This window comes from Cimex lectularius, unplaced genomic scaffold, assembly GCF_000648675.2.
Source record: "Cimex lectularius strain Harlan isolate CLEC.00 unplaced genomic scaffold, Clec_2.1 scaffold314, whole genome shotgun sequence".
In the NCBI taxonomy this organism is placed as follows: domain Eukaryota; kingdom Metazoa; phylum Arthropoda; class Insecta; order Hemiptera; family Cimicidae; genus Cimex; species Cimex lectularius.
In genome coordinates, this window is record NW_019392997.1 from 74,026 (window position 1) to 87,276 (window position 13,251).

A 13,251-nucleotide genomic window follows, 5' to 3' on the forward strand; every position below is an offset into this window, starting at 1 on the left:
AGACAAACACTTTGAGCCCTGAAGATGATCTCAATAAAAGATCGAAACGTTGGCAGGATAAAGAAAATGTTTTTCTGAAACCTATATCACACCCGACCGCATCTCACGATATCTGAATAACTATCGATTAACGGTCACTCATCTCCACACATTTATATATGACATTAAATAAATATATGTTTAATATAAACGATTGGAAAAGGAAACAAAATTTTAAACTATAGAGTTTGATAAGGTATCCTTCGATACCTAACTTTAGTTAATGGCTAGTTTGTCTAGTATTTATCTTAAGGCAAACTATAATAGTTTGGATATAATTTTTAAGATTTCACAATCGGAGATTCATTTTGAAAAATTATAATTCGCTTAGGAGTTTTATTCTATAATAAATATACTGAATGAGGGTCGATTAATTGCAAAAGTTGACCGTTAGGCATTGGCTGAAATTACATTTCCCATATTTACACTTTCGCAACATTTTCATTAATATACATTAATGCAATTACAAGGCCATACTTTTCACATAAGATTTTTAAAAAAGTTGAATGTTTTCTTAAATTCAAACATTGACCACTAGTTATCATTTTTATGCAAGGTTTTGGTTGAAATGAAAAAGTTAGTGTGACGAGCGGGATTCGAACTCACGATCTTCGACTCAATTAGCCTCTGCTCTACCGAGCTATCGTACTTCGATCCACTTGGACACCAACACCGTCTCAACCTACCTTTCGTATTTGGCGTATTGAGCCGAAGATCGTGGGTTCGAATCCCGCTCGTGACACTAACTTTTTCATTTCAACCAAAACCTTACATAAAAATGTTAATTAATTGAAAGAAGTAATTTGGTCATTCAGAACACTAAATATAATGCTAATTAATCACTAGTTTATTACGATTTTTAGAAGATAAGCAATGCAGCAAAATAGTTATTCATATTTCAGAATTCCTGATATAAAAACAAGCTGCGAGGCAAAAAAAATGCATTAAAACTGAAGGAAAACTAGTAAATAAATGCAATAACAAACAGTGAACAAATATCATTTGAAGAAATCTAGAGGCTAAATACACGATCTAGAGGATGACGAAGGGAAAAAAATTAAGCCAATGTTAGTTCAATTTTTTCGTACCTAGAAAAATGGAAACCACTAAAGACGGATGATTTTAAAATTGGCAAATGGAATCTGGTTGTTTTCTATTGTTAACAGGGAGTTTACCACAGATATTGTATATGCTAACAATTATGGGTTCAAATCCCTTAGAATTGTATTTTAGTATAATTTGAAAAAAATTAAGTCTTCGTCCATAGCTTTCAGCGCGGTTATAACAGGAATTACCTTACTATTGTTGAAAAAATTGAACATTCAAAGCGTTGAATGAAAAACCTCTGACATAAAAATCAATCATATTCCAATAAAGAGTAATACGGTTAGGGCTTGTTATACCTTGACCGATCAATTACATAAAACGGTTTACGTATGTCAACAGGACACGTCGAGAGGAAAATTGGCGATTTCACGCCTATTCACTCCGCAAATCTCATTACACCAAAAAAATTTTCTCCCGAGTACCTGTCTTTGGTCTGCAACTCCGTCGATGTAACCGTCATCTCCTGCTATCGAGTAGACGTCCCTCTTGACGACCGGCGAGCCGAGAGCCGTGTGGACGAGAATGATGCTCAAGAGGCACAACGCCTTGTTTTGGACTGTGTACTTCATCTGGAAAAACGGACAAAAAACACTAGTGATAAACGACAATCTATAGGTAAAAATAACATTCAATTAATTAAGGTTTTATGTTGAGATAAAAAAAGTCAGTGACACGAGCGGGATTCGAACCCACGACCTTCGGCTTGATACGCCTCTGCTCTCCCACTTGAGCTATCGTGATTTCGATCCCCTCGGACACTAACTCCCCATCTCAACCCCACCTTTTGAATTTTCTCTCCTTTTTGCCATTTTTCAAATGTCGTGTAATCGGATTGGATTCTCGGCGACAAATGAAATGGCCACGGAGAGCTTTAGTGAAGTGTACTTCATTTCAATTCATTAAATTCACTATTTTTCGTGGTCCACTTGACCAATTAATTGAATTGAATTAATTGGTCAAGCTGACCACGAAAAATAGGGAGTTAAAAATAACATTAAATTCAATTTTTTTTTAATTTACAGTATATTACATGTAACAATAAGCAAGGTAAAATATACAAAATTAAAAACAAGAGTGGAGAAAATGCCCATTGGTCTGTTTAATTGATACTTGTGGCATAATTACTTTCACTACCATCGCCAACACTTTTTAAGAGATCTCGCGGCCATTGTCTCTTCAGTCGGCGAGGTTTCTGTTGTGCTGATTTACGGTAGTTCGGAGGGTTTTGTGCAATTTAAACATAAATAGTAGATTTATGAAAATCGATTTAACATCGAAATATTATGAGATATACATTTTCAAATTGACCCACAAATTTATTCAACCTCTTCAAGAAGATTTTGTTCTGTATAGTTTAAGTTATATTTATTATGGTTCTTACTCTACTACAACGTACACAGTGTAAGAAAATCAGGGTCAGTCGCTTAGAATGAACCAACAAGGAAAATTTGGTCGTTTCAGATAGCCTACGTATCCTCAGTGTTTTGGTGCGTTTGGGTACAATCTTAGAAAGGTGGTAATGAATTTGCAAAGTCATTAACAAAAACCATGTGCATAGGAACGCAAAATTTCGTCTTTCTATACGCCGAAACGCGTATGACAAAGCCAAACCAGCGACGCTAGGCGGACCACCAAGCGGAATCTCACAATTTATTTTTGTTGATGAAAACATATTGATATTCAAATTATCTAAAATTATTGATATATCCTTAAGGAAAAGAAATGGAAATGCAAAACAAATTTACGATTCCTTGAACAAGTAAGATATGAGTATTGGCTTAAGTAAAATTATTTTTACTCTTATTATAGATTTCATCTCGTTTTTTCACCTACAATGTCCGTACATTTTGCATGTTTAATTATTGTATTTAACAAAATTGGTTAAATGTTGGTCAATCCTGGATTCCAGATATCAGATCTTGCGAAACGAAGGTGCGGCCGTTGCTACGAATTTCAAACGGCTCTCTATTTTTCGTACGACGCCTGGAGTGAGCTCCGACCTTGCAGATACTTTCAGCAGAAAAAAAGCACTAGTTACGCAGTTCCGACAATTTTAAGTTCACGCGTCTGGCCAGTCAGGTCCTTTCGCAAGAGTTGTCCTTAAATGTCCTGATTTCTGAAGAGGCTGACCAACCTTAAATTCTAACCTTTTGGTAATGATTTGACTCGTCTGGAATCTAGTCGATTCCGCATTTTTCGTAATTCAACGCATCTATATGCAATCACCTTTATAAGTCAACATACAAAATCAAAAATTCTACTAAGAAGCTCATACTACATTGGAAATCATGTTTTAATTTCATATCTTACAAAACTTCCTAAGTTACAACCTTTTATCTTGTAGAATGTACAACTGTGTCGTAATTCATTTTCAAAATGTAACTGGTAAGCCTTGAACCACTGCTTTTACAGACTTACATCAACATTCTCCTTTGGTTTTAGCCCAATATCCGAATTAGTCGAACGGACTTCGTACTAACAAATAATAACACAATTCTAAAGTTAATTCTGGCTAGCACATACAATTATTATTACTGAATTACAATAAACGCTTACACATTTTGCAAAATATATTATTATTAGAATATAATCAGTCAAAACATAAGATTCATGCAAAGGCTGAGTGATTGAAGGACAATTTGCCGTTTTAACACGACAGTGATAATTTTTGTTAGCTCTATGATACCATTACATAGAGTTTGGTGAGTTACTTCATTTATCAAAAGTTGGTTTCGCTCTCAAGTACAAAAGAGAACAAGGATTTTGATTGTAAAAGGGTTTTTGAAGAAGCCTATTCAAAAACGAAAATAATATGCAAATACAATAATTAGAAGGCGTATTACTTTTTTAAGTAAGTATCTCTGCTCAACTCATGCCAGAACCAGCAAATACAATTAACTCTGCTCTTATTCGATGTTTTATTTACCCCACTAAAGAGCTAATGGATTCTAAACATTAGGTGTACTCATGAAACAAATCCCCCCTGAGAGTTAGTTTGCATAAGAGGCCAAACTGGGAGGCGACGAGTGCAAATGGATATTTCTCAACAAGCAGAAGACCTTTTCAATCCCCCTGAACTATAAAAACGGGTTTCTTTATTTAAAGAGAGAGAGAGAGAGAGAGATAGAGAGAGAGAGAACTGTTTGTTATTTTTTGTCAACATGGATTCCATTATCCTCGAATAGAGTTGTTAAGAATTTAACATAAATTGTATTTTATGAAAAAGGTACATTGGGCACAAATAACTATTAGTGTGTTGATCAGAAAAATGTAATCAACTTAAAACAATTTGATATTGGTACTAAATATCAAAATTATAAAATATCTCGACTAAACTAGTTTAGAAAGTATTGAGCAATTTATTTTAAATTCAAACGATCTTGATTTATACAAAATATTGAATGTCATACCGAAAACTACATTGAAAATAGTAGTGGTGGTGTTGTGGTAAATTAATCATAATTCATTGCAAAACAAGTTAATGAAATAATTTTTTTGTCGTTTACGAAAATATAACAATGGTTCTTTGAAATAAGGTTTATAAACGCACCATTGAAAATTGAAAAGTGTCGAAACACGACAGTAAGACAAAACCAGCGTGGATTGGCGGACCAGAATTATCTGAAACGACTAAACTGCAAGTCGATCCCTCCATCGAAACTTTATCGAGCAATCTTATAATCAGAAAGTGCTAACAATATTTTCTTTACATTCTAATAGAAATTTGATGGCAATTTACCTGTCAAAATTTGTTGTCATTGTAATCTAATTAACAGATATAAAAATACGTGTAAGTAATAGGTAAACAAAACTCTCTGAAAAATTGGAAGACTTGTCAAAAAAGCACTTATTGTTTGTTGCTAAGTTTGGCGAAAAGTTATGTAGACATTAATAATTAATTTTCGATAACTAATACGATTATGATTCTGCATAAAGTGTATATGTTTATGAAATATTGTTTGGTTTTTTAAAGATTATTACGTATTTGTTGGAAATATAATGTGCTAGCAACAACTAGTTGAAATAAATTCGTTTTTCATGTTTTTTCTTTGGTGAACAACATCAATAATTTAACAATACTAAAAAATCTATTATATTTTTCTTTTTTTAAGTGGTGAATAACGCTAAATTAAAATCAGGTTTGCACATGAAAACAAAACAGGTTTTGGTGTGAACAAAATTGGCTAAAAGTCGCTAATATGGCTACTGGATAATACTGTATAAAACTGGATAGTTGTATTACGGTTTGACCTACAGGCAATTCGTATCTTAGGGGTGATTTGCGATTGGGTAACATAGACTAATTAAGAAAATTACAGGTGATGTTCTAAAACTTAATAAAACACCTTTTAATATCTCTAAAACTCAATAAAACACCTTTTAATAATTCTAAATCCGAAGGCACCATTTGTCATTTAAATGACGGGGAGGTTCTGTGCCATTTTATTGCGATCTGTCCAAGATTATGTTAATTGAGGAAAAATTGGCTAGGGCTGGAAGTTCGTCCAGTGCAACGTGTGTATAGAATATCTGTATGAAAAAGATAGGATCAGTTTTATATTTTTATTGTAGATAAGCTTAAAACGAAAAATAATTGCTTACCACGAGCTACTAAATAATAATATAACAATAAATAAAAATAATAGATAAATAAATAATAAAATAAAACAAATATATAAAAATGTTGCCTCACTGATGGCCAGGGCCATGGAAACAAATGCTACCAATTGTATATACATAAGAAATTATTCATTGTAAATTTGTTTATTGTAAATGTACTATAATCAGGTCTTTTGCTTTCACAATAAAATTTCAATACAAAAATGACTTTATATAAGAAAAACCAGAATATTAATACTTAAATTTTTCAAAATTCAAATACAGAAGAAAACAAAATATTCTATTATTTAGCTAAATTGGAAAATATTTCATTCGTTCGGCAGTCTGCAAGTCAAACTTTTGTAAAATTCCTTCGCAAAGTTTCCTGACGAACGTCAAATTTGACTTTACTCTCCACGGGGACGGCGCTCGGTGTTTACCCCTCCCGCAATGCACGGCGTGAAAAGGCTTTTCGTCCCGATTTCGCAAGTCCCCGCTCCTTATTCGAGGGACTTGGAGCTTCCGCCCACGTGAATCAGTTAGGAAATTGCGAAACGACGATCCTGGACCAATTTACGTAAGGCGGCCGGAATCATCATTTCAGGCGGGGAACTTTTCCACACCTTTCACTCCAGCCGATGCAACGACTCGAATCACCAAGCTTTTATAATAGGGGAGATTAAAATGAGAAAACATCACTCTACTTTGATCTGTTGCATTAATTGAAACATTTATTTGTCGTGTTATTAATAGTATAATTTATAGTCCATTAAGTTGTGTAATTGTGCATCTCAAATGTTCTTACGAAGCCTAATGTAATAATATAACGTTATACCACAAATAACACTTCCAAGACATAGCCGATTAACTATATTATTTCATTACAAGCCGGAGCATTGGTTGAAGAAGAAATACGCTCGTATTTAAAGTTACAAGAAAATTTAAAAAAAGTGAATTGAACAATCTGAGGAACAAACATCTATGAATTGATAAGGTACATGAAAATATATGTAATGGGTTTCTACTGTCAATTGTGAAAATTTCAAAGTTAAATTGTCGATTGTGAAATCTTTCTTGAGGTCTGAAGGATGACGAATCTGTAGTTTGGTAGTCATTACACGATCATTTTTATTATGGTCCGCTTATCATCGCTGTTTTGTTCTGTCAGGCGCGTTTCTGCATATCTTCATCTTCAGTAGTGCGTATGTTTATATACTGTCGGAAACGACCAAACTACATCATTTCCGTATCCTAAAATATTCGATATAAGAAATTTATTTATCGTACATTAATAATTATAGTACTCATTGGCTGTCTGCAAATTCATCATAATACAGACCTATTAATTTGATGAACTAAAAACTAGTTTCAATTTTTTATGTTCAGGTAGAAAATTGGGTGTTCTACATTGTGTTTATGATCTAGTATCAAGTAATTTTTTTTAATTTTAGGATTTGACTAAAAATGCGTCTGAAAGGCCAAAATAGCGAGGATAAGCGGTCCGTGATGATTGAAAATGATTTAACTACAATGATCTACAATTAGAGATAGTTTTCTTTTTAAGAATACTCCAATTAAAGTTTTGTTTTATTATTATTTTATTTTGACCAAGTTGTTTCCAAGTAAATCGTAAAGACTTGTTAAAATCAATTGTTTTCTTAATATACAGTAAGCCTTATGAGAAGGGTTGTTTTGGCCCATCTGAAATTGCTTTATTAACCAATTAGTCGTACTTGAATGTTTCGCCATCTTCAGTGAACGTCCAAGGAGGATAAAGAACGGTCAAGCCGTGATAATTATCCCGACATTTTGCCCAAATTTAACGCCACTCACATCAGTAGAATATCTATTAGAGTGATAGTTTCCTATCATTTTGGTCTGCCTATTCTTTCTGTTTTGGTTTATAAGAAACGTTTCGGCTTCTCACCATCTTACAAATTCTTTATATTTATGATATTTATTATTTAACCAAATTATTCTTCCTTTATAGTGAGCCACGTTAACTGTGCCTCTCTTTTTACGCTCGTAGGTAAAAGCAGCCAAAAGTTTAAAAAAAATCTTTTTATACAGCTTTTTTTTTGGTTGAAATGAAAAAGTTAGTGTCACGAGCGGGATTCGAACCCACGATTTTCGGCTCAAAAATGGCTGCCCTAACTACTTGAGCTATCGTGACTTTGATCTGCTCGGACACCAACTCTCCATCTCAACCTACCTTTCAAATTTGACATATTGAGCCGATGATCGTAGGTTCGAATCCCGATCGTGATATTAACTTTTTCTTTTCAACCAAAAACTTACATAAAAAGATTAATTAATTGAAGTCAATAAGACCACTAAATATAATGGATTTAATAAAAATGTTTATTGTTCGATAAGTAAGTTTGCCTGTTGGTCATTATGAACTACCATCAACTTCTTTGAACTAAGCAAGGCCTAGCGGTACTTTTATCATGTTTTCTTTCTCTTCTTAAGAAAATTATTAGATGACCGACAAAAAAAAACACTTTCACCATAGTAATGAACAACTTTTCCTCTATAAATTTGAATAAGTTGTCAAAGGTTGAATAATCTTCGGCAAAAGTGGGCGGTAAATATGCGAATCGTTTACCGGGAAGTGGTTTATTTCAATTGGTAAACAGATTTATCGAAGTGAGAGCGAGTTGAGCGTAAAACGCTCAGGAGCCCGTTGCCCGAAATAACGTAATACGAGCTCGTTTCATCCCAAGTAAGCCAAGGCCTCGAACCGCCCCGGTCACAATCCGAGAAAGTTTACAGGAACCGCGGTTACGTGGCTCACGTCTCGATGAAAAGGAGAACTGAACAGACGCGGAATCGGCCGGCTTCAGAGGATCCTTTTGTCTTCTGTTGCACAACGACTTTTAGCCCGAGAAAAATCCCTTTTTCCCCAGCTTCATTCCAGATCCATCTCGTCAAAGGCTCTCGTTCTAAAAAAGGATTTCCTTCGGCCAACTTTAGAAAGCAATCAACTCTCATCCGCGTTACAAAAACTATTGAATCAAATTATCATTTCCTCAGCAGTAATGAAAGACCGCAAAAACCGCGAATTTTTATCAACATTGGTCAAGTAAGCATTGTAACATCTCCATTTGTTTTATGTGTTATACCAAAAGCATTCTTGTTCAATTTTTCCATAGATGTAAATTATGTGTGCTTTTAGTATTTATTGAAATATCAAAAAGGTTACGTTTATTATTTAGTATGAGTATAAAGGGGTGATAAAAGAGCCCCTTTACGTCACAACTATGTATTACCATAAAACATGGCCCATCGCTTCTCGCAGTCCATCTGCAATCTCAGATTTTGTAATTTCCAATAAATTGCCGGCAGACCCCAAGAACCATCCATCCAGGATGTTGGGAGTCCGGGGGCAGAACTCGGTCTTATACTTCCAGCCACCGGGGTTGGGGCAAGAGTTAGGTCAATTCAGCATCAAACGAATGCAGTAGCAAACCTATTTATACTCAAGTTCGTTACTAAATACATTATCTTCTATTCATATACAATTCATTCTATTATGGCAGTGGAGTACTCGATATTCCTCCATCACCCTTTAAACATACTACATAACTAACTTAATTGAGAGTCGATGGGGTACTCGATATTCCACCATCAACCCTCTTTTAGCACCCATTCACGTTAATAAATACATGTACTCTCTATACACACTAGGTACAGAAAAACTATATAAAAATAACCAATTGTTATGTATTTTTTAAATGATTAGTGTGCATCTCAGAGATGTGTTTTTATATTATTGCTCTATCAGATTTCTGAAAAATTCACTAGTTTTCGTGGTCCGCTTGACCAATTAATATCTTTCAAATAATAAAGTTTTTTAGTTGAGATAAAGCTCTCCGTGGCCATTTTATTTGTCGCCGAGAATCATATAGATTACACGACATTTGAAAAATGGCAAAAAGGAGGGAAAATTCGAGCGGTTGTGGGTTGAGATGAGTTGGTGTTCGAGGGGATCTAAGTCACGATAGCCTCAAGTGGTTAGAGCGGCGTATTTAGCCGAAGATCGTAGGTTCGAATCCCGCTCGTGACGCTGACTTTTTTATCTCGACCAAAACCTAACTTAAAGATAAATTAATTTAAAACTATTTCTAATGACTTTGACGGTTAATAAATATAAACAATACCGGGAATACGTATATAAACGCCAATATTAAAACATGGTTCAATTAATATTATTCCTGATTTTTTTATAGTGGTTAGAGCAGCGGCGTATTGAGCCGAAGATCGTGGGTTCGAATCCCGCTTGTGACCTGACTTTTTTATCTCAACTAAAAACCTTATTTAATTTTTACAAAATAGTGAAATAAAATAAAGCAAAAGTAGGCTTGTCAATACATGTCCATGAAATTAGCATTGAAATTAGAAAATTCGACGAGCTTAGAGACTGTATTTCACGTTTTGAAATATACACACTAAATTAATTACAGATGGAAAACGAATCAATATAATTGACGGGATGTAAGGATTGCTTTCGTAAATCTATACAATTAAAAAATGGATTCTCAAAAAATTACACTATATAAAAACACCTTCTATCAGCTTTCTTAATTCACACTTGATTCAGCTTTAAGTAAATAAGTGTCTTTTTATTATATGATTTATTAAGCGAATGTTTAACGGTTTGGGTTTTTTAAAATAATATAATAATAAGCTTAAAAGTTTGGGGCCACAGATTGTACTTTAGTGAATAATTAATTAGTTTCCATATTTATGTTGTGACTATGCTAAAATGAAAAATACCCAAAAAAACACGCGCACACTAGGCCGAAACGCCATGAAATGTTATTATTATAAAACAAACTTGTACCTCAAAACATTGGCCTAAAATTGCATTATAAAAATTATCCATAAAGAAAAATACAAAAGAAAAGAAAAGCTGTAAGCAATCTTTATTATTATTTTATTGTTTAATATCAATAAATATAATTAGGGATGGTTAGGGTAAATGTACATGTAGGGATTTGATCAATAAGAATGGCACTCCAAAGATAATGACGTAAACATTGTTAGAAAGGTTATACTTTTGATAATAGTTATTATTCTAAAAACCACAATATTGTAGTCAATTAGAATTAGTTATTCATTTCAAAGTTAGCGACCAGTCATATTATTATTTATTGTTTCATTATTAATCAATAATGAAGCTAAATATGAAATTCCTACTCTAGACATTACTATAAAAAAAAACTTTTCAAAAGCTTTTGTCGTTGTGACAACTCAATTCTGAACAAAGTGAATAAAATTTGAAAAACACATAAACATTTAAAATAAAAATAAAATTCTAAATCTTTTGTCGATTGCAAAACGCCTAAGCGTAAAATTCACGGTTACTAAATATAAAGCAAGAAAACTGGGTAGATAACGTATAAAAATATTATAAAAACTGGCGAATAGAAATTCAATTATTTTATGAACGATCATTAAATTAATTGCATTGAAGATACTAACACCACTCCTTCAGTTGAAAAACCTAAACGGAAATTTAGTCAATATTGCTAAAAAATTTTGCTTTTAAGAATCGGATATTTAACCTGCCTATAAATCCTTTTGCGCAATGTTACAAAATCATGAGATGTGGATAAATTATGTAAAGTTAGGTACACAAATCGTCTGGTGACAATGGCTTTCAAGAAAGCATTTGGGTGGTGTACAACAAAACAATTTTATATTGTATAACCTTTTTGCGTAATAAAATATAAAATTGTTTGTGATTTTTGAAACCTAATTATTGTACTATGGGAAGTATTAAAAATAAAGAACTTTCTGAAGAAAAAAAAATAAATGTAGTTTTTCTCATATTTTTATTAATGGAATCCTTAAAGTACCCTATTTCTGGATGGTGAGTTAACACAGGAACTAAATTTGAAAGGTTTTGGCGAAACAAGGTAGAAATCCTCTGCTTAAGAAGCTACATTTCTTTCACTTGTGGAATGAGAAAAAGTGCGCATAAAGGCGCATGTGTAAGTGAAATCTAAGCTGAAGGTGAGTTTTTCAATGCAAGTAGTGGTGAAGAAAAATAAGAAATCAGCAAAGCAGAACGGATTCTGTTTGCGAAATGCATGGTTGGTTAATATTGTAAATATTGAACTACTAAGTGGTTTTGTTTGCCGGGTTTTTGTATTAGAAATCCAAGAATCAAAGAAAGAGCGTTGCGGTTAATGTAATTTCGAAGTAAACACTTCAACACACTCAACAGTCAGTACCGAATTCGGGCTGTTTTGTATAACAAGTCGTGAATGTACTTGGGAGTAATCTACGGTTTCTGTTTCACGGTGAAATCGTTAGTGTCAGGCTCGGCCGTAAAGGGAAGACGCGTTCAGCATGGAAAGTGAGTTACATCATGAAGACGTCGTGCCTCGAGTAGAACGCGTATCGAGAAGAAGTTTCAAGATCAAGAAGCATCGCTTCCAGTCAAGGAAGCTTTACATAGCGGAACAGACCATTTCAGTTTTCAATTAGTACCAGGGAACAAAAACAGTGGACCTCGCCCCGAGTGTGACAATTAATTTCAACCTTTCTTCATTAGCATTGTCTGCGTCTTCATTAGCATTAGCATCTAACATGCGACAGATTTGCTACCGTGTTAGATTCAAATCTTTATGCCGCCCAATAAAACCCTTTGCGAAATGCGTCTTTCATCGAAAAATATTGGTTTTTTAGGGTACTAATTAGATCAAATGCCAAAACACAATGTCAATGTTTCAAGCAGAGAATGCATGACGAGCAGCTGAATTTTTAGATATTTATCTTTTTTTACCGTTTTAAGGAGCTTGTAACATTGAATGTAGCAAATTAAAAAATACAGAATTAGAAAATGAATTTGATATTTTGATCAATATTTCTTAATATTGAACAATTTGCAATTTATTTAAATGCAATAATTTAAATTTATTTTGAAAAAGAAAAAATATTGATTTGTCACAATCTTTACTTAGATTTCATAATAAAGTTTGGCTTTTTAAGTACAATGTAAGAATAGACTCTATATAGGGAGCGAGCCGTTCGGACTCTTTCGATGTTTAGAGGAAACAGGGCTGTTTAATTGTATATAGTACATAATATATAAATAATTGTATATAAAAAAATCAGGAATAACATTAATTGAACCGTTTTAATATTGGTTTATACAGGGTGTCCCAGATCCTTCTGACGAAACTCAGGGAATCGATTCTACTCTTCGTTTGGAGCAAAACATGCTCAGGAGAAAATTTTCGGAACGTTCTCTATTTTGAAGATATTCGTCAATTTAGGTTTTTTCAACTTTTCACTACCTTACCACATAAAAACGCTTACAACTTCCAAAATGTTGAGACTACAACAAATCCAATTACACCATTTGAAAGAACGCTAAATTTGCTGTAAGATACTTCTATTTGCAATAATCTGAATGACATAAAATGTTAGCCAATATCAGTTGGAACATGTCAAAATTACAAAATTTAAAATTTTGGTCATGATTGCACGTTC

General features: G+C 33.4%; 1 protein-coding gene across 2 annotated transcripts in view; it reads right to left on the bottom strand.

Annotated features, from left to right (window-relative positions):
* Window positions 1–13,251, bottom strand: part of LOC106662019 — a 48,826-nt gene that overhangs the window by 13,654 nt on the left and 21,921 nt on the right. For both annotated transcript variants that reach the window (XM_014385814.2, XM_014385815.2), the window contains exon 3: window positions 1,569–1,715. In XM_014385814.2, the coding sequence (XP_014241300.1) occupies window positions 1,569–1,715 (147 nt within the window). The remainder of the gene's footprint in view (window positions 1–1,568; window positions 1,716–13,251) is intronic.